Source organism: Chiloscyllium plagiosum, unplaced genomic scaffold (genome assembly GCF_037043375.1).
Source record: "Chiloscyllium plagiosum isolate Xiang-an unplaced genomic scaffold, Cpla_swu_hap1 HiC_scaffold_40, whole genome shotgun sequence".
NCBI classification, from domain to species: domain Eukaryota; kingdom Metazoa; phylum Chordata; class Chondrichthyes; order Orectolobiformes; family Hemiscylliidae; genus Chiloscyllium; species Chiloscyllium plagiosum.
In genome coordinates, this window is record NW_028270178.1 from 2,770,985 (window position 1) to 2,796,325 (window position 25,341).

A 25,341-nucleotide genomic window follows, 5' to 3' on the forward strand; every position below is an offset into this window, starting at 1 on the left:
GAGAGAGGGAAGGTAACGGTTACTGAGGGAGAGATGGAGAGAGAGGGAAGGTAACGGTTACTGAGGGAGAGATGGAGAGAGAGGGAAGGTAACAGTTACTGTGGGAGAGATGGTGAGAGAGGGAAGGTAACGGTTACTGAGGGAGAGATGGTGAGAGAGGGAAGGTAACGGTTACTGAGGGAGAGATGGAGAGAGAGGGAAGGTAACGGTTCCTGATGGAGAGACGGTGAGTGAGAGAAGGTAACGGTTACTGAGGGAGAGCTGGAGAGAGAGGGAGGGTCACGGTTACTGAGGGAGAGATGGAGAGAGAGGGAAGGTAACGGTTACTGAGGGAGAGCAGCCTGCACGCGAGAGAGGGAAGGTAACGGTCACTGTCGGAGAGATGGAGAGAGAGGGAAGGTAACGGTCACTGTCGGAGAGATGGAGAGAGAGGGAAGGTAACGGTTACTGAGGGAGAGCTGCCTGCACGCGAGAGAGGGAAGGTAACGGTTACTGACAGAGAGATGGAGAGAGAGGGAAGGTAACGGTTACTGAGGGAGAGATGGAGAGAGAGGGAAGATAACGGTCACTGTCGGAGAGATGGAGAGAGAGGGAAGGTAACGGTTACTGAGGGAGAGCTGCCTGCACGCGAGAGAGGGAAGGTAACGGTTACTGAGGGAGAGATGGTGAGAGAGGGAAGGTAACGGTTACTGAGGGAGAGATGGAGAGAGAGGGAAGGTAACGGTTACTGTCGGAGAGATGGTGAGAGAGGGAAGGTAACGGTTACTAACAGAGAGATGGAGAGAGAGGGAAGGTAACGGTTACTGACAGAGAGATGGTGAGAGAGGGAAGGTAACGTTTACTGTCGGAGAGATGGAGAGAGAGGGAAGGTAACGGTTACTGAGGAAGAGATGGAGAGAGAGGCAAGGTAGCGGTTACTGAGGGAGAGCTGCCTACACGCGAGAGAGGGAAGGTAACGGTTACTAACAGAGAGATGGAGAGAGAGGGAAGGTAACGGTTACTGTCGGAGAGATGGAGAGAGAGGGAAGGTAACGGTTACTGTGGGAGAGATGGAGGTTGAGGGAAGGTATCGGTTACTGAGGGAGAGCTGCCTACACGCGAGAGAGGGAATGTAACGGTTACTAACAGAGAGATGGAGAGAGAGGGAAGGTAACGGTTACTGAGGGAGAGATGGAGAGAGAGGGAAGGTAACGGTTACTGAGGGAGAGATGGAGAGAGAGGGAAGGTAACAGTTACTGTGGGAGAGATGGTGAGAGAGGGAAGGTAACGGTCACTGTCGGAGAGATGTGGAGAGAGGGAAGGTAACGGTCACTGTCGGAGAGATGGAGAGAGAGGGAAGGTAACGGATACTAACGGAGAGATGGAGAGAGAGGGAAGGTAACAGTTACTAACGGAGAGATGGAGAGAGAGGGAAGGTAACGGTTACTAACGGAGAGATGGAGAGAGAGGGAAGGTAACGATTACTGAGGGAGAGATGGAGAGAGAGGGAAGGTAACGGTTACTGACGGAGAGATGGAGAGAGAGGGAAGGTAATGGTTACTGACGGAGAGACGGTGAGAGAGAGAAGGTAACGGTTACTGAGGGAGAGATGGAGAGAGAGGGAAGGTAACGGTTACTGAGGGAGAGATGGAGAGATGGAGAGAGAGGGAAGGTAACGGTTACTGAGGGAGAGATGGTGAGAGAGGGAAGGTAACGGTTACTGACGGAGAGATGAAGAGAGAGGGAAGGTAACGGTTACTGAGGGAGAGATGGAGAGAGAGGGAAGGTCACGGTTACTGAGGGAGAGCTGCCTGCACGTGAGAGAGGGAAGGTAACGGTTACTGAGGGAGAGACGGAGAGAGAGGGAAGGTAACGGTTACTGATGGAGAGATGGAGAGAGAGGGAAGGTAACGGTTACTGAGGGAGAGATGGAGAGAGAGGGAAGGTAACGGTTACTGAGGGAGAGATGGTGAGAGAGGGAAGGTAACGGTTACTGATGGAGAGATGGTGAGAGAGGGAAGGTAACGGTTACTGATGGAGAGATGGAGAGAGAGGGAAGGTAACGGTTACTGATGGAGAGACGGTGAGTGAGAGAAGGTAACGGTTACTGAGGGAGAGCTGGAGAGAGAGGGAGGGTCACGGTTACTGAGGGAGAGATGGAGAGAGAAGGAAGGTAATGGTTACTGAGGGAGAGCAGCCTGCACGCGAGAGAGGGAAGGTAACGGTCACTGTCGGAGAGATGGAGAGAGAGGGAAGGTAACGGTCACTGTCGGAGAGATGGAGAGAGAGGGAAGGTAACGGTTACTGAGGGAGAGCTGCCTGCACGCGAGAGAGGGAAGGTAACGGTTACTGACAGAGAGATGGAGAGAGAGGGAAGGTAACGGTCACTGTCGGAGAGATGGTGAGAGATGGAAGGTAACGGTTACTGAGGGAGAGCTGCCTGCACGTGAGAGAGGGAAGGTAACGGTTACTGACAGAGAGATGGTGAGAGAGGGAAGGTAACGGTTACTGAGGGAGAGATGGAGAGAGAGGGAAGGTAACGGTTACTGAGGGAGAGATGGAGAGAGAGGGAAGGTAACAGTTACTGTGGGAGAGATGGTGAGAGAGGGAAGGTAACGGTCACTGTCGGAGAGATGTGGAGAGAGGGAAGGTAACGGTCACTGTCGGAGAGATGGAGAGAGAGGGAAGGTAACGGATACTAACGGAGAGATGGAGAGAGAGGGAAGGTAACAGTTACTAACGGAGAGATGGAGAGAGAGGGAAGGTAACGGTTACTAACGGAGAGATGGAGAGAGAGGGAAGGTAACGATTACTGAGGGAGAGATGGAGAGAGAGGGAAGGTAACGGTTACTGACGGAGAGATGGAGAGAGAGGGAAGGTAATGGTTACTGACGGAGAGACGGTGAGAGAGAGAAGGTAACGGTTACTGAGGGAGAGATGGAGAGAGAGGGAAGGTAACGGTTACTGAGGGAGAGATGGAGAGATGGAGAGAGAGGGAAGGTAACGGTTACTGAGGGAGAGATGGTGAGAGAGGGAAGGTAACGGTTACTGACGGAGAGATGAAGAGAGAGGGAAGGTAACGGTTACTGAGGGAGAGATGGAGAGAGAGGGAAGGTCACGGTTACTGAGGGAGAGCTGCCTGCACGTGAGAGAGGGAAGGTAACGGTTACTGAGGGAGAGACGGAGAGAGAGGGAAGGTAACGGTTACTGATGGAGAGATGGAGAGAGAGGGAAGGTAACGGTTACTGAGGGAGAGATGGTGAGAGAGGGAAGGTAACGGTTACTGATGGAGAGATGGTGAGAGAGGGAAGGTAACGGTTACTGATGGAGAGATGGAGAGAGAGGGAAGGTAACGGTTACTGATGGAGAGACGGTGAGTGAGAGAAGGTAACGGTTACTGAGGGAGAGCTGGAGAGAGAGGGAGGGTCACGGTTACTGAGGGAGAGATGGAGAGAGAGGGAAGGTAACGGTAACTGAGGGAGAGCAGCCTGCACGCGAGAGAGGGAAGGTAACGGTCACTGTCGGAGAGATGGAGAGAGAGGGAAGGTAACGGTCACTGTCGGAGAGATGGAGAGAGAGGGAAGGTAACGGTTACTGAGGGAGAGCTGCCTGCACGCGAGAGAGGGAAGGTAACGGTTACTGACAGAGAGATGGAGAGAGAAGGAAGGTAACGGTCACTGTCGGAGAGATGGTGAGAGATGGAAGGTAACGGTTACTGAGGGAGAGCTGCCTGCACGTGAGAGAGGGAAGGTAACGGTTACTGACAGAGAGATGGTGAGAGAGGGAAGGTAACGGTTACTGAGGGAGAGATGGAGAGAGAGGGAAGATAACGGTCACTGTCGGAGAGATGGAGAGAGAGGGAAGGTAACGGTTACTGAGGGAGAGCTGCCTGCACGCGAGAGAGGGAAGGTAACGGTTACTGAGGGAGAGATGGTGAGAGAGGGAAGGTAATGGTTACTGAGGGAGAGATGGAGAGAGAGGGAAGGTAACGGTTACTGTCGGAGAGATGGTGAGAGAGGGAAGGTAACGGTTACTAACAGAGAGATGGAGAGAGAGGGAAGGTAACGGTTACTGACAGAGAGATGGTGAGAGAGGGAAGGTAACGTTTACTGTCGGAGAGATGGAGAGAGAGGGAAGGTAACGGTTACTGAGGAAGAGATGGAGAGAGAGGCAAGGTCGCGGTTACTGAGGGAGAGCTGCCTACACGCGAGAGAGGGAAGGTAACGGTTACTAACAGAGAGATGGAGAGAGAGGGAAGGTAACGGTTACTGTCGGAGAGATGGAGAGAGAGGGAAGGTAACGGTTACTGTGGGAGAAATGGAGGTTGAGGGAAGGTATCGGTTACTGAGGGAGAGCTGCCTGCACGCGAGAGAGGGAAGGTAACGGTTACTGACAGAGAGATGGAGAGAGAGGGAAGGTAACGGTTACTGAGGGAGAGCTGCCTACACGCGAGAGAGGGAATGTAACGGTTACTAACAGAGAGATGGAGAGAGAGGGAAGGTAACGGTTACTGAGGGACAGCTGCCTACACGCGAGAGAGGGAAGGTAACGGTTACTAACAGAGAGATGGAGATTGAGGGAAGGTAACGGTTACTGAGGGAGAGCTGCCTGCAAGCGAGAGAGGGAAGGTAACGGTTACTGAGGAGAGAGATGGAAGGTAACTGTTACTGAGTGAGAGCTGCCTGCACGTGAGAGAGGGAAGGTAACGGTTACTGACAGAGAGATGGTGAGAGAGGGAAGGTAACGGTTACTGAGGGAGAGATGGAGAGAGAGGGAAGGTAACGGTAACTGTCGGAGAGATGGAGAGAGAGGGAAGGTAATGGTTACTGAGGGAGAGCTGCCTGCACGCGAGAGAGGGAAGGTAACGGTTACTGATAGAGAGATGGTGAGAGAGGGAAGGTAACCGTCACTGTCGGAGAGATGGAGAGAGAGGGAAGGTAACGGTTACTAACGGACAGATGGAGATAGAGGGAAGGTAATGGTTACTGAGGAAGAGATGGAGAGAGAGGGAAGGTAACGGTTACTGACGGAGAGACGGTGAGAGAGAGAGAAGGTAACCGTTACTGAGGGAGAGATGGTGAGAGAGGGAGGGTAACGGTTACTGAGGGAGAGATGGAGAGAGAGGGAAGGTAACGGTTACTGAGGGAGAGATGGTGAGAGAGGGAAGGTAACGGTTACTGATGGAGAGATGGAGAGAGAGGGAAGGTAACGGTTACTGATGGAGAGACGGTGAGAGAGAAGGTAACGGTTACTGAGGGAGAGCTGGAGAGAGAGGGAGGGTCACGGTTACTGAGGGAGAGATGGAGAGAGAGGGAAGGTAACGGTTACTGAGGGAGAGCAGCCTGCACGCGAGAGAGGGAAGGTAACGGTCACTGTCGGAGAGATGGAGAGAGAGGGAAGGTAACGGTCACTGTCGGAGAGATGGAGAGAGAGGGAAGGTAACGGTTACTGAGGGAGAGCTGCCTGCACGCGAGAGAGGGAAGGTAACGGTTACTGACAGAGAGATGGAGAGAGAGGGAAGGTAACGGTCACTGTCGGAGAGATGGTGAGAGATGGAAGGTAACGGTTACTGAGGGAGAGCTGCCTGCACGTGAGAGAGGGAAGGTAACGGTTACTGACAGAGAGATGGTGAGAGAGGGAAGGTAACGGTTACTGAGGGAGAGATGGAGAGAGAGGGAAGGTAACGGTTACTGAGGGAGAGATGGAGAGAGAGGGAAGATAACGGTCACTGTCGGAGAGATGGAGAGAGAGGGAAGGTAACGGTTACTGAGGGAGAGCTGCCTGCACGCGAGAGAGGGAAGGTAACGGTTACTGACAGAGAGATGGTGAGAGAGGGAAGGTAACGGTCACTGTCGGAGAGATGTGGAGAGAGGGAAAGTAAATGTTACTGTCGGAGAGATGGAGAGAGAGGGAAGGTAATGGTTACTGATGGAGAGATGCAGAGAGAGGGAAGGTAACGGTTACTAACGGAGAGATGGAGAGAGAGGGAAGGTAACGATTACTGAGGGAGAGATGGAGAGAGAGGGAAGGTAACGGTTACTGACGGAGAGATGGAGAGAGAGGGGAGGTAACGGTTACTGAGGGAGAGATGGAGAGAGAGAGAATGTAACGGTTACTGAGGGAGAGATGGAGAGAGAGGGAAGGTAACGGTTACCGAGGGAGAGATGGAGAGATGGAGAGAGAGGGAAGGTAACGGTTACTGACGGAGAGATGGAGAGAGAGGGAAGGTAACGGTTACTGAGGGAGAGATGGAGAGAGAGGGGAGTTAACGGTTCCTGATGGAGAGAGAGGGAAGGTAACGGTTACTGATGGAGAGATGGTGAGAGAGAGAAAGTAACGGTTAGTGAGGGAGAGATGGAGAGCGAGGGAAGGTAACGGTTACTAATGGAGAGATGGAGAGAGAGGGAAGGTAACGGTTACTGAGGGAGAGATGGAGAGAGAGGGAAGGTAACAGTTACTGTGGGAGAGATGGTGAGAGAGGGAAGGTAACGGTCACTGTCGGAGAGATGTGGAGAGAGGGAAGGTAACGGTCACTGTCGGAGAGATGGAGAGAGAGGGAAGGTAACGGATACTAACGGAGAGATGGAGAGAGAGGGAAAGTAACAGTTACTAACGGAGAGATGGAGAGAGAGGGAAGGTAACGGTTACTAACGGAGAGATGGAGAGAGAGGGAAGGTAACGATTACTGAGGGAGAGATGGAGAGAGAGGGAAGGTAACGGTTACTGACGGAGAGATGGAGAGAGAGGGAAGGTAACGGTTACTGACGGAGAGACGGTGAGAGAGAGAAGGTAACGGTTACTGAGGGAGAGATGGAGAGAGAGGGAAGGTAACGGTTACTGAGGGAGAGATGGAGAGATGGAGAGAGAGGGAAGGTAACGGTTACTGAGGGAGAGATGGAGACAGAGGTAAGGTCACGGTTACTGAGGGAGAGCTGCCTGCACGTGAGAGAGGGAAGGTAACGGTTACTGAGGGAGAGACGGAGAGAGAGGGAAGGTAACGGTTACTGAGGGAGAGATGGAGAGAGAGGGAAGGTCACGGTTACTGAGGGAGAGCTGCCTGCACGTGAGAGAGGGAAGGTAACGGTTACTGACGGAGAGATGGAGAGAGAGGGAAGGTAACGGTTACTGAGGGAGAGCTGCCTGCACGTGAGAGGGGGAAGGTAACGGTTACTGACGGAGAGATGGAGAGAGAGGGAAGGTAACGGTTACTGACAGAGAGATGGAGAGAGAGGGAAGGTAACGGTTACTGACGGAGAGATGGAGAGAGAGGGAAGATAACGGTTACTGACGGAGAGATGGAGAGAGACGGAAGGTAACGGTCACTGAGGGAGAGATGGAGTGAGAGGGAAGGTAACGGTTACTGACAGAGAGATGGTGAGAGAGGGAAGGTAACGGTTATTGAGGGAGAGATGGAGAGAGAGGGAAGGTAACGGATACTAACGGAGAGATGGAGAGAGAGGGAAAGTAACAGTTACTAACGGAGAGATGGAGAGAGAGGGAAGGTAACGGTTACTAACGGAGAGATGGAGAGAGAGGGAAGGTAACGATTACTGAGGGAGAGATGGAGAGAGAGGGAAGGTAACGGTTACTGACGGAGAGATGGAGAGAGAGGGACGGTAACGGTTACTGACGGAGAGACGGTGAGAGAGAGAAGGTAACGGTTACTGAGGGAGAGATGGAGAGAGAGGGAAGGTAACGGTTACTGAGGGAGAGATGGAGAGAGAGGGAAGGTAACGGTTACTGAGGGAGAGATGGAGACAGAGGTAAGGTCACGGTTACTGAGGGAGAGCTGCCTGCACGTGAGAGAGGGAAGGTAACGGTTACTGAGGGAGAGACGGAGAGAGAGGGAAGGTAACGGTTACTGAGGGAGAGATGGAGAGAGAGGGAAGGTCACGGTTACTGAGGGAGAGCTGCCTGCACGTGAGAGAGGGAAGGTAACGGTTACTGAGGGAGAGACGGAGAGAGAGGGAAGGTAACGGTTACTGAGGGAGAGATGGAGAGAGAGGGAAGGTCACGGTTACTGAGGGAGAGCTGCCTGCACGTGAGAGAGGGAAGGTAACGGTTACTGACGGAGAGATGGAGAGAGAGGGAAGGTCACGGTTACTGAGGGAGAGCTGCCTGCACGTGAGAGGGGGAAGGTAACGGTTACTGACGGAGAGATGGAGAGAGAGGGAAGGTAACGGTTACTGACAGAGAGATGGAGAGAGAGGGAAGGTAACGGTTACTGACGGAGAGATGGAGAGAGAGGGAAGATAACGGTTACTGACGGAGAGATGGAGAGAGAGGGAAGGTAACGGTCACTGAGGGAGAGATGGAGTGAGAGGGAAGGTAACGGTTACTGACAGAGAGATGGTGAGAGAGGGAAGGTAACGGTTATTGAGGGAGAGATGGAGAGAGAGGGAAGGTAACGGATACTGAGGGAGAGCAGCCTGCACGCGAGAGAGGGAAGGTAACGGTCACTGTCGGAGAGATGGAGAGAGAGGGAAAGTAACGGTTACTGAGGGAGAGCTGCCTGCACGTGAGAGAGGGAAGGTAACGGTTACTGACAGAGAGATGGTGAGAGAGGGAAGGTAACGGTTATTGAGGGAGAGATGGAGAGAGAGGGAAGGTAACGGTTACTGAGGGAGAGATGGAGAGAGAGGGAAGGTAACGGTCACTGTCGGAGAGATGGAGAGAGATGGAAGGTAACGGTTACTGAGGGAGAGCTGCTTGCACGCGAGAGAGGGAAGGTAACGGTTACTGACAAAGAGATGGTGAGAGAGGGAAGGTAACGGTCACTGTCGGAGAGATGTGGAGAGAGGGAAGGTAACCGTCACTGTCGGAGAGATGGAGAGAGAGGGAAGGTAACGGTTACTAACGGAGAGATGGAGAGAGAGGGAAGTTAATGGGTACTGAGGAAGAGATGGAGAGATAGGGAAGGTAACGGTTACTAACGGAGAGATGGAGAGAGAGGGAAGGTAACGGTTACTGAGGGAGAGATGGAGAGAGAGGGAAGGGAACAGTTACTGAGGGAGAGATGATGAGAGAGGGAAGGTAACGGTTACTGAGGGAGAGATGGAGAGTGAGGGAAGGTAACGGTTACTGAGGGAGAGATGAAGAGATGGAGAGAGAGGGAAGGTAACGGTTACTGAGGGAGAGATGGTGAGAGAGGGAAGGTAAAGGTTACTGACGGAGAGATGGAGGGAGAGGGAAGGTAACGGTTACTGAGGGAGAGATGGAGAGAGAGGGGAGGTAACGGTTACTGATGGAGAGATGGAGAGAGAGGGAAGGTAACGGTTACTGATGGAGAGACGGTGAGAGAGAGAAGGTAACGGTTACTGAGGGAGAGATGGAGAGAGAGGGAAGGTAACGGTTACTGAGGGAGAGATGGAGAGAGAGGGAAGGTCACGGTTACTGAGGGAGAGATGGAGAGAGAGGGAAGGTAACAGTTACTAACGGAGAGATGGAGAGAGAGGAGGTAACGGTTACTGAGGGAGAGTTGGAGAGAGAGGGAAGGTAACAGTTACTGAGGGAGAGATGGTGAGAGAGGGACGGTAACGGTCACTGTCGGAGAGATGTGGAGAGAGGGAAGGTAACGGTCACTGTCGGAGAGATGGAGAGAGAGGGAAGGTAACGGTTACTGAGGGAGAGCTGGAGAGAGAGGGAAGGTAATGGTTACTGACGGAGAGATGGAGAGAGAGGGAAGGTAACAGTTACTGACGGACAGATGGAGAGAGAGGGACGGTAACGGTCACTGTCGGAGAGATGTGGAGAGAGGGAAGGTAACGGTCACTGTCAGAGAGATGGAGAGAGAGGGAAGGCTACGGTTACTAACGGAGAGATGGAGAGAGAGGGAAGGTAACGATTACTGACGGAGAGATGGAGAGAGGGGGATGGTAACGGTTACTGACGGAGAGACGGTGAGAGAAAGAAGGTAACGGTTACTGAGGGAAAGATGGAGAGAGAGGGAAGGTAACGGTTACTGAGGGAGAGATGGAGAGATGGAGAGAGAGGGAAGGTAACGGTTACTGAGGGAGAGATGGTGAAACAGGGAAGGTAACGGTTACTGACGGAGAGATGAAGAGAGAGGGAAGGTAACGGTTACTGAGGGAGAGATGGAGCGAGAGGGGAGGTAACGGTTACTGATGGAGAGATGGAGAGAGAGGGAAGGTAACGGTTACTGACGGTGAAACGGTGAGAGAGAGAAGTAACGGTTACTGAGGGAGACATGGAGAGAGAGGGAAGGTAACAGTTACTGAGGGAAAGATGGAGAGAGAGGGAAGGTCACGGTTACTGAGGGAGAGATGGAGAGAGAGGTAAGGTGACGGTTACTAACGGAGAGATGGTGAGAGAGGGAAGGTAACGGTTACTGAGGGAGAGATGGAGAGAGAGGGATGGTAACGGTAACTGAGGGAGAGATGGAGAGAGAGGGATGGTAACGGTTACTGAGGGAGAGATGGAGAGAGAGGGAGGGTCACGGTTACTGAGGGAGAGCTGCCTGCACGCGAGAGAGGGAAGGTAACGGTTACTGAGGGAGAGATGGATAGAGAAGGAAGGTAACGGTTACTGAGGGAGAGCTGCCTGCACGCGAGAGAGGGAAGGTAACGGTTACTGACGGACAGATGGTTGAGAGGGAAGGTAATAGTTACTGAGGGAGAGCTGCCTGCACACGAGAGAGGGAAGGTAACGGTTACTGTCGGAGAGATGGAGAGAGAGGCAAGGTAACGGTTACTAGCAGAGAGATGGAGAGAGAGGGAAGGTAACGGTTACTGAGGGAGAAATGGAGAGAGAGGGAAGGTAACGGTTACTGAGGGAGAGATGGAGAGAGAGGGAAGGTAACGGTAACTGTCGGAGAGATGGAGAGAGAGGGAAGGTATCGGTTACTGAGGGAGAGCTGCCTGCACGTGAGAGAGGGAAGGTAACGGTCACTGTCGGAGAGATGGAGAGAGAGGGAAGGTAACGGTCACTGTCGGTGAGATGGAGAGAGGGAAGGTAACGGTTACTAACGGAGAGATGGAGAGTGAGGGAAGGTAACGGTTACTGAGGGAGAGATGGAGAGAGAAGGAAGGTAACGGTTACTGAGGGAGAGCTGCCTGCACGCAAGAGAGGGAAGGTAACGGTTACTAACGGAGAGATGGAGAGAGAGGGAGGGTCACGGTTACTGAGGGAGAGCTGCCTACACGCGAGAGAGGGAAGGTAACGGTTACTAACGGAGAGATGGAGAGAGAGGGAAGGTAACGGTTCCTGACAGAGAGATGGAGAGGGAGCGAAGGTAACGGTTACTGAGGGAGAGCTGCCTGCACGCGAGAGAGGGAAGGTAACGGTTACTGACAGAGAGATGGTGAGAGAGGGAAGGTAACGGTCACTGTCGGAGAGATGTGGAGAGAGGGAAGGTAACGGTCACTGTCGGAGAGATGGAGAGAGAGGGAAAGTAACGGTTACTGTCGGAGAGATGGAGAGAGAGGGAAGGTAACGGTTACTGAGGGAGAGATGGAGAGAGAGGGAAGGTAACGGTTACTGAGGGAGAGCTGCCTGCACGCGAGAGTGGGAAGGTAACGGTTACTGAGGGAGAGATGGAGAGAGAGGGAAGGTAACGGTTACTGACGGAGAGACGGTGAGAGAGGGAAGGTAACGGTTAATGAGGGAGAGCTGCCTGCACATGAGAGAGGGAAGGTAACAGTTACTGACAGAGAGATGGTGAGAGAGGGAAGGTAACGGTTGTTGAGGGAGAGCTGCCTGCACGCGAGAGAGGGAAGGTAACGGTTACTGACAGAGAGATGGTGAGAGAGGGAAGGTAACGGTCACTGTCGGAGAGATGTGGAGAGAGGGAAGGTAACGGTCACTGTCGGAGAGATGGAGAGAGAGGGAAAGTAACGGTTACTGTCGGAGAGATGGAGAGAGAGGGAAGGTAACGGTTACTGAGGGAGAGATGGAGAGAGAGGGAAGGTAACGGTTACTGAGGGAGAGATGGAGAGAGAGGGAGGGTCACGGTTCCTGAGGGAGAGCTGCCTGCACGCGAGAGAGGGAAGGTAACGGTTACTGACGGAGAGATGGAGAGAGAGGGAAGGTAACGGTTACTGACGAAGAGATGGAGTGAGAGGGAAGGTAATGGTTACTGAGGGAGAGATGGTGAGAGAGGGAAGGTAACGGTTACTGAGGGAGAGCTGCCTGCACGCGAGAGAGGGAAGGTAACGGTTACTGACAGAGAGATGGTGAGAGAGGGAAGGTAACGGTCACTGTCGGAGAGATGGAGAGAGAGGGAAGGTAACGGTTACTGTCGGAGAGATGGAGAGAGAGGGAAGGTAACGGTTACTAACGGAGAGATGGAGAGAGAGGGAAGGTAACGGTTACTGAGGGAGAGCTGCCTGCACGCGAGAGTGGGAAGGTAACGGTCACTGTCGGAGAGATGGAGAGAGAGGGAAGGTAACGTTACTGAGGGGGAGCTGGAGAGAGAGGGAATATAACGGTTACTGAGGGAGAGATGGAGAGAGAGGGAAGGTAACGGTCACTGAGGGAGAGATGGAGAGAGAGGGAAGGTAACGGTTACTGACGGAGAGACGGTGAGAGAGGGAAGGTAACGGTTAATGACGGAGAGCTGCCTGCACATGAGAGAGGGAAGGTAACAGTTACTGACAGAGAGATGGTGAGAGAGGGAAGGTAACGGTTACTGAGGGAGAGCTGCCTGCACGCGAGAGAGGGAAGGTAACGGTTACTGACGGAGAGAGAGGGAAGGTAACAGTTACTGACAGAGAGATGGTGAGAGAGGGAAGGTAGCGGTTATTGAGGGAGAGCTGCCTGCACGCGAGAGAGGGAAGGTAACGGTTACTGACGGAGAGATGGAGATAGAGGGAAGGTAACGGTTACTGAGGGAGAGCTGGAGAGAGAGGGAAGGTAACGGTTACCGAGGGAGAGATGGAGAGAGAGGGAGGGTCACGGTTACTGAGGGAGAGATGGAGAGAGAGGGAAGGTATCGGTTACTGAGGGAGAGATGGAGAGAGAGGGATGGTAACGGTTACTGAGGAAGAGCTGCCTGCACGCGAGAGAGGGAAGGTAACGGTCACTGTCGGAGAGATGGAGAGAGAGGGAAGGTAACGGTTACTGAGGGAGAGCTGCCTGCACGTGAGAGAGGGAAGGTAACGGTTATGACAGAGAGATGGTGAGAGAGGGAAGGTAACGGTTACTGAGGGAGAGATGGAGAGAGAGGGAAGGTAACGGTTACTGAGGGAGAGATGCAGAGAGAGGGAAGGTAACGGTTACTGAGGGAGAGCTGCCTGCACGCGAGAGTGGGAAGGTAACGGTCACTGTCGGAGAGATGGAGAGAGAGGGAAGGTAACGGTTACTGAGGGGGAGCTGGAGAGAGAGGGAATATAACGGTTACTGAGGGAGAGATGGAGAGAGAGGGAAGGAAACGGTCACTGAGGGAGAGCTGCCTGCACATGAGAGAGGGAAGGTAACAGTTACTGACAGAGAGCTGGAGAGAGAGGGAATATAACGGTTACTGAGGGAGAGATGGAGAGAGAGGGAGGGTCACGGTTACTGAGGGAGAGCTGCCTACACGCGAGAGAGGGAAGGTAACGGTTACTAACGGAGAGATGGAGAGAGAGGGAAGGTAACGATTACTGAGGGAGAGATGGAGAGAGAGGGAAGGTAACGGTTACTGACGGAGAGATGGAGAGAGAGGGAAGGTAACGGTTACTGACGGAGAGACGGTGAGAGAGAGAAGGTAACGGTTACTGAGGGAGAGATGGAGAGAGAGGGAAGGTAACGGTTACTGAGGGAGAGATGGAGAGAGAGGGAAGGTAACGGTTACTGACGGAGAGACGGTGAGAGAGAGAAGGTAACGGTTACTGAGGGAGAGATGGAGAGAGAGGGAAGGTAATGGTTACTGAGGGAGAGCTGCCTGCACGCGAGAGAGGGAAGGTAACGGTTACTGATAGAGAGATGGTGAGAGAGGGAAGGTAACCGTCACTGTCGGAGAGATGGAGAGAGAGGGAAGGTAACGGTTACTAACGGACAGATGGAGAGAGAGGGAAGGTAATGGTTACTGAGGAAGAGATGGAGAGAGAGGGAAGGTAACGGTTACTGACGGAGAGACGGTGAGAGAGAGAGAAGGTAACCGTTACTGAGGGAGAGATGGTGAGAGAGGGAGGGTAACGGTTACTGAGGGAGAGATGGAGAGAGAGGGAAGGTAACGGTTACTGAGGGAGAGATGGTGAGAGAGGGAAGGTAACGGTTACTGATGGAGAGATGGAGAGAGAGGGAAGGTAACGGTTACTGATGGAGAGACGGTGAGAGAGAAGGTAACGGTTACTGAGGGAGAGCTGGAGAGAGAGGGAGGGTCACGGTTACTGAGGGAGAGATGGAGAGAGAGGGAAGGTAACGGTTACTGAGGGAGAGCAGCCTGCACGCGAGAGAGGGAAGGTAACGGTCACTGTCGGAGAGATGGAGAGAGAGGGAAGGTAACGGTCACTGTCGGAGAGATGGAGAGAGAGGGAAGGTAACGGTTACTGAGGGAGAGCTGCCTGCACGCGAGAGAGGGAAGGTAACGGTTACTGACAGAGAGATGGAGAGAGAGGGAAGGTAACGGTCACTGTGGGAGAGATGGTGAGAGATGGAAGGTAACGGTTACTGAGGGAGAGCTGCCTGCACGTGAGAGAGGGAAGGTAACGGTTACTGACAGAGAGATGGTGAGAGAGGGAAGGTAACGGTTACTGAGGGAGAGATGGAGAGAGAGGGAAGGTAACGGTTACTGAGGGAGAGATGGAGAGAGAGGGAAGATAACGGTCACTGTCGGAGAGATGGAGAGAGAGGGAAGGTAACGGTTACTGAGGGAGAGCTGCCTGCATGCGAGAGAGGGAAGGTAACGGTTACTGACAGAGAGATGGTGAGAGAGGGAAGGTAACGGTCACTGTCGGAGAGATGTGGAGAGAGGGAAAGTAAATGTTACTGTCGGAGAGATGGAGAGAGAGGGAAGGTAATGGTTACTGATGGAGAGATGCAGAGAGAGGGAAGGTAACGGTTACTAACGGAGAGATGGAGAGAGAGGGAAGGTAACGATTACTGAGGGAGAGATGGAGAGAGAGGGAAGGTAACGGTTACTGACGGAGAGATGGAGAGAGAGGGGAGGTAACGGTTACTGAGGGAGAGATGGAGAGAGAGAGAAGGTAACGGTTACTGAGGGAGAGATGGAGAGAGAGGGAAGGTAACGGTTACCGAGGGAGAGATGGAGAGATGGAGAGAGAGGGAAGGTAACGGTTACTGACGGAGAGATGGAGAGAGAGGGAAGGTAACGGTTACTGAGGGAGAGATGGAGAGAGAGGGGAGTTAACGGTTCCTGATGGAGAGAGAGGGAAGGTAACGGTTACTGATGGAGAGATGGTGAGAGAGAGAAAGTAACGGTTAGTGAGGGAGAGATGGAGAGCGAGGGAAGGTAACGGTTACTAATGGAGAGATGGAGAGAGAGGGAAGGTAACGGTTACTGAGGGAGAGATGGAGAGAGAGGGAAGGTAACAGTTACTGTGGGAGAGATGGTGAGAGAGGGAAGGTAACGGTCACTGTCGGAGAGATGTGGAGAGAGGGAAGGTAACGGTTATTGAGGGAGAGATGGAGAGAGAGGGAAGGTAACGGATACTAACGGAGAGATGGAGAGAGAGGGAAAGTAACAGTTACTAACGGAGAGATGGAGAGAGAGGGAAGGTAACGGTTACTAACGGAGAGATGGAGAGAGAGGGAAGGTAACGATTACTGAGGGAGAGATGGAGAGAGAGGGAAGGTAACGGTTACTGACGGAGAGATGGAGAGAGAGGGAAGGTAACGGTTACTGACGGAGAGACGGTGAGAGAGAGAAGGTAACGGTTACTGAGGGAGAGATGGAGAGAGAGGGAAGGTAACGGTTACTGAGGGAGAGATGGAGAGATGGAGAAAGAGGGAAGGTAACGGTTACTGAGGGAGAGATGGAGACAGAGGTAAGGTCACGGTTACTGAGGGAGAGCTGCCTGCACGTGAGAGAGGGAAGGTAACGGTTACTGAGGGAGAGACGGAGAGAGAGGGAAGGTAACGGTTACTGAGGGAGAGATGGAGAGAGAGGGAAGGTCACGGTTACTGAGGGAGAGCTGCCTGCACGTGAGAGAGGGAAGGTAACGGTTACTGACGGAGAGATGGAGAGAGAGGGAAGGTCACGGTTACTGAGGGAGAGCTGCCTGCACGTGAGAGGGGGAAGGTAACGGTTACTGACGGAGAGATGGAGAGAGAGGGAAGGTAACGGTTACTGACAGAGAGATGGAGAGAGAGGGAAGGTAACGGTTACTGACGGAGAGATGGAGAGAGAGGGAAGATAACGGTTACTGACGGAGAGATGGAGAGAGAGGGAAGGTAACGGTCACTGAGGGAGAGATGGAGTGAGAGGGAAGGTAACGGTTACTGACAGAGAGATGGTGAGAGAGGGAAGGTAACGGTTATTGAGGGAGAGATGGAGAGAGAGGGAAGGTAACGGATACTGAGGGAGAGCAGCCTGCACGCGAGAGAGGGAAGGTAACGGTCACTGTCGGAGAGATGGAGAGAGAGGGAAAGTAACGGTTACTGAGGGAGAGCTGCCTGCACGTGAGAGAGGGAATGTAACGGTTACTGACAGAGAGATGGTGAGAGAGGGAAGGTAACGGTTATTGAGGGAGAGATGGAGAGAGAGGGAAGGTAACGGTTACTGAGGGAGAGATGGAGAGAGAGGGAAGGTAACGGTCACTGTCGGAGAGATGGAGAGAGATGGAAGGTAACGGTTACTGAGGGAGAGCTGCTTGCACGCGAGAGAGGGAAGGTAACGGTTACTGACAAAGAGATGGTGAGAGAGGGAAGGTAACGGTCACTGTCGGAGAGATGTGGAGAGAGGGAAGGTAACCGTCACTGTCGGAGAGATGGAGAGAGAGGGAAGGTAACGGTTACTAACGGAGAGATGGAGAGAGAGGGAAGTTAATGGGTACTGAGGAAGAGATGGAGAGATAGGGAAGGTAACGGTTACTAACGGAGAGATGGAGAGAGAGGGAAGGTAACGGTTACTGAGGGAGAGATGGAGAGAGAGGGAAGGGAACAGTTACTGAGGGAGAGATGATGAGAGAGGGAAGGTAACGGTTACTGAGGGAGAGATGGAGAGTGAGGGAAGGTAACGGTTACTGAGGGAGAGATGAAGAGATGGAGAGAGAGGGAAGGTAACGGTTACTGAGGGAGAGATGGTGAGAGAGGGAAGGTAAAGGTTACTGACGGAGAGATGGAGGGAGAGGGAAGGTAACGGTTACTGAGGGAGAGATGGAGAGAGAGGGGAGGTAACGGTTACTGATGGAGAGATGGAGAGAGAGGGAAGGTAACGGTTACTGATGGAGAGACGGTGAGAGAGAGAAGGTAACGGTTACTGAGGGAGAGATGGAGAGAGAGGGAAGGTAACGGTTACTGAGGGAGAGATGGAGAGAGAGGGAAGGTCACGGTTACTGAGGGAGAGATGGAGAGAGAGGGAAGGTAACAGTTACTAACGGAGAGATGGAGAGAGAGGAGGTAACGGTTACTGAGGGAGAGTTGGAGAGAGAGGGAAGGTAACAGTTACTGAGGGAGAGATGGTGAGAGAGGGACGGTAACGGTCACTGTCGGAGAGATGTGGAGAGAGGGAAGGTAACGGTCACTGTCGGAGAGATGGAGAGAGAGGGAAGGTAACGGTTACTGAGGGAGAGCTGGAGAGAGAGGGAAGGTAATGGTTACTGACGGAGAGATGGAGAGAGAGGGAAGGTAACAGTTACTGACGGACAGATGGAGAGAGAGGGACGGTAACGGTCACTGTCGGAGAGATGTGGAGAGAGGGAAGGTAACGGTCACTGTCAGAGAGATGGAGAGAGAGGGAAGGCTACGGTTACTAACGGAGAGATGGAGAGAGAGGGAAGGTAACGATTACTGACGGAGAGATGGAGAGAGGGGGATGGTAACGGTTACTGACGGAGAGACGGTGAGAGAAAGAAGGTAACGGTTACTGAGGGAAAGATGGAGAGAGAGGGAAGGTAACGGTTACTGAGGGAGAGATGGAGAGATGGAGAGAGAGGGAAGGTAACGGTTACTGAGGGAGAGATGGTGAAACAGGGAAGGTAACGGTTACTGACGGAGAGATGAAGAGAGAGGGAAGGTAACGGTTACTGAGGGAGAGATGGAGCGAGAGGGGAGGTAACGGTTACTGATGGAGAGATGGAGAGAGAGGGAAGGTAACGGTTACTGACGGTGAAACGGTGAGAGAGAGAAGTAACGGTTACTGAGGGAGACATGGAGAGAGAGGGAAGGTAACAGTTACTGAGGGAAAGATGGAGAGAGAGGGAAGGTCACGGTTACTGAGGGAGAGATGGAGAGAGAGGTAAGGTGACGGTTACTAACGGAGAGATGGTGAGAGAGGGAAGGTAACGGTTACTGAGGGAGAGATGGAGAGAGAGGGATGGTAACGGTAACTGAGGGAGAGATGGAGAGAGAGGGATGGTAACGGTTACTGAGGGAGAGATGGAGAGAGAGGGAGGGTCACGGTTACTGAGGGAGAGCTGCCTGCACGCGAGAGAGGGAAGGTAACGGTTACTGAGGGAGAGATGGATAGAGAAGGAAGGTAACGGTTACTGAGGGAGAGCTGCCTGCACGCGAGAGAGGGAAGGTAACGGTTACTGACGGAGAGATGGAGTGAGAGGGAAGGTAATAGTTACTGAGGGAGAGCTGCCTGCACATGAGAGAGGGAAGGTAACGGTTACTGTCGGAGAGATGGAGAGAGAGGCAAGGTAACGGTTACTAGCAGAGAGATGGAGAGAGAGGGAAGGTAACGGTTACTGAGGGAGAAATGGAGAGAGAGGGAAGGTAACGGTTACTGAGGGAGAGATGGAGAGAGAGGGAAGGTAACGGTAACTGTCGGAGAGATGGAGAGAGAGGGAAGGTATCGGTTACTGAGGGAGAGCTGCCTGCACGTGAGAGAGGGAAGGTAACGGTCACTGTCGGAGAGATGGAGAGAGAGGGAAGGTAACGGTCACTGTCGGTGAGATGGAGAGAGGGAAGGTAACGGTTACTAACGGAGAGATGGAGAGTGAGGGAAGGTAACGGTTACTGAGGGAGAGATGGAGAGAGAAGGAAGGTAACGGTTACTGAGGGAGAGCTGCCTGCACGCAAGAGAGGGAAGGTAACGGTTACTAACGGAGAGATGGAGAGAGAGGGAGGGTCACGGTTACTGAGGGAGAGCTGCCTACACGCGAGAGAGGGAAGGTAACGGTTACTAACGGAGAGATGGAGAGAGAGGGAAGGTAACGGTTCCTGACAGAGAGATGGAGAGGGAGCGAAGGTAACGGTTACTGAGGGAGAGCTGCCTGCACGCGAGAGAGGGAAGGTAACGGTTACTGAGGGAGAGATGGAGAGAGAGGGAAGGTAACGGTTACTGACGGAGAGACGGTGAGAGAGGGAAGGTAACGGTTAATGAGGGAGAGCTGCCTGCACGCGAGAGAGGGAAGGTAACGGTTACTGACAGAGAGATGGTGCGAGAGGGAAGGTAACGGTCACTGTCGGAGAGATGTGGAGAGAGGGAAGGTAACGGTCACTGTCGGAGAGATGGAGAGAGAGGGAAAGTAACGGTTACTGTCGGAGAGATGGAGAGAGAGGGAAGGTAACGGTTACTGAGGGAGAGATGGAGAGAGAGGGAAGGTAACGGTTACTGAGGGAGAGCTGCCTGCACGCGAGAGTGGGAAGGTAACGGTTACTGAGGGAGAGATGGAGAGAGAGGGAAGGTAACGGTTACTGACGGAGAGACGGTGAGAGAGGGAAGGTAACGGTTAATGAGGGAGAGCTGCCTGCACATGAGAGAGGGAAGGTAACAGTTACTGACAGAGAGATGGTGAGAGAGGGAAGGTAACGGTTGTTGAGGGAGAGCTGCCTGCACGCGAGAGAGGGAAGGTAACGGTTACTGACAGAGAGATGGTGAGAGAGGGAAGGTAACGGTCACTGTCGGAGAGATGTGGAGAGAGGGAAGGTAACGGTCACTGTCGGAGAGATGGAGAGAGAGGGAAAGTAACGGTTACTGTCGGAGAGATGGAGAGAGAGGGAAGGTAACGGTTACTGAGGGAGAGATGGAGAGAGAGGGAGGGTCACGGTTCCTGAGGGAGAGCTGCCTGCACGCGAGAGAGGGAAGGTAACGGTTACTGACGGAGAGATGGAGAGAGAGGGAAGGTAACGGTTACTGACGGAGTGATGGAGTGAGAGGGAAGGTAATGGTTACTGAGGGAGAGATGGTGAGAGAGGGAAGGTAACGGTTACTGAGGGAGAGCTGCCTGCACGCGAGAGAGGGAAGGTAACGGTTACTGACAGAGAGATGGTGAGAGAGGGAAGGTAACGGTCACTGTCGGAGAGATGGAGAGAGAGGGAAGGTAACGGTTACTGTCGGAGAGATGGAGAGAGAGGGAAGGTAACGGTTACTAACGGAGAGATGGAGAGAGAGGGAAGGTAACGGTTACTGAGGGAGAGCTGCCTGCACGCGAGAGTGGGAAGGTAACGGTCACTGTCGGAGAGATGGAGAGAGAGGGAAGGTAACGTTACTGAGGGGGAGCTGGAGAGAGAGGGAATATAACGGTTACTGAGGGAGAGATGGAGAGAGAGGGAAGGTAACGGTCACTGAGGGAGAGATGGAGAGAGAGGGAAGGTAACGGTTACTGACGGAGAGACGGTGAGAGAGGGAAGGTAACGGTTAATGACGGAGAGCTGCCTGCACATGAGAGAGGGAAGGTAACAGTTACTGACAGAGAGATGGTGAGAGAGGGAAGGTAACGGTTACTGAGGGAGAGCTGCCTGCACGCGAGAGAGGGAAGGTAACGGTTACTGACGGAGAGAGAGGGAAGGTAACAGTTACTGACAGAGAGATGGTGAGAGAGGGAAGGTAGCGGTTATTGAGGGAGAGCTGCCTGCACGCGAGAGAGGGAAGGTAACGGTTACTGACGGAGAGATGGAGATAGAGGGAAGGTAACGGTTACTGAGGGAGAGCTGGAGAGAGAGGGAAGGTAACGGTTACCGAGGGAGAGATGGAGAGAGAGGGAGGGTCACGGTTACTAAGGGAGAGATGGAGAGAGAGTGAAGGTAACGGTTACTGAGGGAGAGATGGAGAGAGAGGGATGGTAACGGTTACTGAGGAAGAGCTGCCTGCACGCGAGAGAGGGAAGGTAACGGTCACTGTCGGAGAGATGGAGAGAGAGGGAAGGTAACGGTTACTGAGGGAGAGCTGCCTGCACGTGAGAGAGGGAACGTAACGGTTATGACAGAGAGATGGTGAGAGAGGGAAGGTAACGGTTACTGAGGGAGAGATGGAGAGAGAGGGAAGGTAACGGTTACTGAGGGAGAGATGCAGAGAGAGGGAAGGTAACGGTTACTGAGGGAGAGCTGCCTGCACGCGAGAGTGGGAAGGTAACGGTCACTGTCGGAGAGATGGAGAGAGAGGGAAGGTAACGGTTACTGAGGGGGAGCTGGAGAGAGAGGGAATATAACGGTTACTGAGGGAGAGATGGAGAGAGAGGGAAGGTAACGGTCACTGAGGGAGAGCTGCCTGCACATGAGAGAGGGAAGGTAACAGTTACTGACAGAGAGCTGGAGAGAGAGGGAATATAACGGTTACTGAGGGAGAGATGGAGAGAGAGGGAGGGTCACGGTTACTGAGGGAGAGCTGCCTACACGCGAGAGAGGGAAGGTAACGGTTACTAACGGAGAGATGGAGAGAGAGGGAAGGTAACGATTACTGAGGGAGAGATGGAGAGAGAGGGAAGGTAACGGTTACTGACGGAGAGATGGAGAGAGAGGGAAGGTAACGGTTACTGACGGAGAGACGGTGAGAGAGAGAAGGTAACGGTTACTGAGGGAGAGATGGAGAGAGAGAGAAGGTAACGGTTACTGAGGGAGAGATGGAGAGAGAGGGAAGGTAACGGTTACTGAGGGAGAGATGGAGAGAGAGGGAAGGTAACGGTTACGAACGGAGAAATGGAGAGAGAGGGAAGGTAACGGTTACTGAGGGAGAGATGGAGAGATGGAGAGAGAGGGAAGGTAACGGTTACTGACGGAGAGACGGTGACAGAGAGAAGGTAACGGTTACTGAGGGAGAGATGGAGAGAGAGGGAAGGTAACGGTTACTGAGGGAGAGATGGAGAGAGAGGAAAGGTCACGGTTACTGAGGGAGAGATGGAGAGAGAGGAAAGGTCACGGTTACTGAGGGAGAGATGGAGAGAGAGGAAAGGTCACGGTTACTGAGGGAGAGATGGAGAGAGAGGGATGGTAACGGTTACTAACGGAGAGATGGTGAGAGAGGGAAGGTAACGGTTACTGAGGGAGAGATGGAGCAATTGTTGGAGAGATGAAGAAAATGGGGAAGGAAAGAGACTGATGGAGAGATGAAGCAAGTAAAAGTAGAAAAGAGGGGATGGATTAGAGGGAAGAGAATACACGATGGGAGGGAGTGGATGATGGAGAGGTGCATTGAAGACAGGGAAGGATAGAGAGTGTGGGAGCGAAACCTTGTAAGGTGAAGGTTGGAGAACAAGGTTTGCAAAGCTGTGCTCCAGCTGTATGTGTTGTTTGCGAATGCACACAGATAGTCTGTACAGTTTTGGTCCCATTAACTAAGGAAGGCTGTGTTTACATTGGCAGCAGTTAGCACAGAGTCACCAGGCTGGGGTTTGGGCTCCACTGGATAGTCTTGTTAAGGTCGGGCTGATACGCATTGGAATTTGGAAGAATATGCAAAGACCTTTGTGGGTGGCACGGTGGCACAGTGGTTAGCACTGCTGCCTCGCAGCGCCAGAGACCCAGGTTCACTTCTCGACTCAGGCGACTGACTGTGTGGAGTTTGCACGTTCTCCCCGTGTCTGCGTGAGTTTCCTCCGGGTGCTCCGGTTTCCTCCCACAGTCCAAAGATCTGCAAGTCAGGTGAATTGGCCATGCTAAATTGCCCGTAGTGTAAGGTAAAGGGGTAAATGTAGGGGTATGGGTGGGTTACGCTTCGGCGGGTCGGTGTGGACTTGTTGGGCCGAAGGGCCTGTTTCCACACTGTAAGTAATCTAATCTAAAACATGGTAAGGTTTGCAGGGGGTCACAACCGGTCAGATGTTATCTCCATAGATGGAGTCTCGAACAAGGCTCGCATGGGCAGCACGGTGGCACAGTGGTTAGAACTGCTGCCTCACAGCGCCAGAGACCCGGGTTCAATTCCCGCCTCAGGCAACTGTGTGGAGTTTGCACGTTCTCCCCGTGTCTGCGTGGGTTTCCTCCGGGTGCTCCGGTTTCCTCCCACAGTCCAAAGATGTGCAGGGAAGGTGAATTGGCCATGCTAAATTGCCCATAGTGTTAGGTAAGGGGTAAATGTAGGGTATGGGTGGGTTGCGCTTCGGCGGGTCGGTGTGGACTTGTTGGGCCGAAGGGCCTGTTTCCACACTGTAATGTAATCTAATAAAAAATTAAAAAAAACTAATCTAATAATCTAATAAAAAAAATCTAATCTAATCTAATCTAATTAAAATAAGGGGTGTCCCATTTAAGGTAGAGATGAGGAGGAGTTCCGCCTCTGAGAGTTGGGAGTGCTGCATCCCAAAGAGCTCTGCAAGCTGAGACATTGAAGATATTTCATCAACAGAGGAGCCCCAGGTTACTGGGCAGACTGGATAGTCCAAGCGGTCATGAGTTTATCAAACGGTGCAGCAGGGTCGAGGGGCCGAATGACCTCCTCATCCTATTCCTTCGGATCTTCCAGAGGGAAAGATGGTGAGGAGGGAAGACAGGGGCAGGCGAAAGTGAGGGGTAGGAAGTCAGTGAGCGAGAAGGAGAGGGAAGCTGAGAGAGGAGAGACAGTGCATGAGAATGTCTTGGAAGGAAATGGAGGGGAGACAGTGGTTAGAGTGGCAGTGATAGTTGGAGGGGCAGAGGTGACATGTCAAGGAAATTGAGAGGAGTGCGCTAAAGACAGGGATTGGGGGAGAGTGCAAGGCAGAGAGGACACTAGGTGGCACGGTGGCTCAGTGGTTAGCACTGCTGCCTCATAGCACCAGGGACCCGGGTTCAATTCCAGCCTCAGGCCGTCTGCGTGGGTTTCCTCCAGGTGCTCTGGTTTCCTCCCACAGTCCAAAAATGTGAAGGTTAGGGTGGATTGGCCATGCTAAATTACCCCATAGTGTTCAGGGATGTGTAGGTTAGGGTGGATTGGCCATGCTAAATTACCCCATAGTGTTCAGGGATGTACAGGTTAGGGTGGATTGGCCATGCTAAATTACCCATAGTGTTCAGGGATGTGTAGGTTAGGGTGGATTGGCCATGCTAAACTACCCAAGGTGTTCAGGGATGTACAGGTTAGCGTCGATTGGCCATGCTAAATTACCCCATAGTGTTCAGGGATGTGCAGGTTAGGGTGGATTGGCCATGCTAAATTACCCCATAGTGTTCAGGGATGTGCAGGTTAGGGTGGATTGGCCATGCTAAATTACCCCATAGTGTTCAGGGATGTGCAGGTTAGGGTGGATTGGCCATGCTAAATTACCCCATAGTGTTAGGTGCATTAGTCAGAGGGAGATGGGTCGGTGTGGACTGGTTGGGCTGAAGGGCCAGTTTCCACACTGTGGGGAATCTAATCTAATCGAAAAGATCCAGGGGGAAAGACTGAAACCAAGGGCAAAGAAAGGAGAGCGAGGATTCACCACCCAAAGAGAGGTGGGGGACTTTGCTAGTTCAGGGAATGCGGACTCACCATCATCAGTGAAAGGGACCGAGCTGAGGGAGTCCATACTCTTCGCAGGCCTCAGGTTCCTTGTATCGCACTTTACATCTGAATAGGGAGCAGTTGGAGAAGGAGCGTGTTACTGGGTGAGGGGAATACAGACACAGCTACGAACACTAGACCCACAAAGCCCCCCAGGACACAACCCTTTCCCATTGGCTCCCACTGTACACAATCCCAATGGACCCAAACCCCTTCCCATTCACTCCCACTGTACACAATCCCAATGGACCCAAACCCCTTCCCATTCACTCCCACTGCCCACAATCCCAATGGACCCAATCCCCTTCCCATTCACTCCCACCGCACACAATCCCAATGGACCCAAACCCCTTCCCATTCACTCCCACCACACACAATCCCAATGGACCCAGACCCCTTCCTGTTCACTCCCACTGCACACAATCCGAATGGTCCCAAACCCCTTCCCATTCACTCCCACCGCACACAATCCCAATGACGCAAACCCCTTCCCATTCACTCCCACTGCCCACAATCCCAATGGTCCCAAACCCCTTCCCATTCAATCCCACTGCACACAATCCCAATGGTCCCAAACCCCTTCCCATTCAATCCCACTGCACACAATCCCAATGGTCCCA

At 52.9% G+C, this 25,341-nt stretch overlaps 1 protein-coding gene across 1 annotated transcript in view; it reads right to left on the minus strand.

Annotated features, from left to right (window-relative positions):
* The window catches only part of LOC122544770 (uncharacterized), a 93,166-nt gene that overhangs the window by 19,290 nt on the left and 48,535 nt on the right, over positions 1-25,341 (minus strand). Inside the window, exon 7 of the mRNA XM_087981608.1 lies at positions 24,710-24,787. Within this exon, the coding sequence (XP_087837734.1) occupies positions 24,710-24,787 (78 nt within the window). The remainder of the gene's footprint in view (positions 1-24,709; positions 24,788-25,341) is intronic.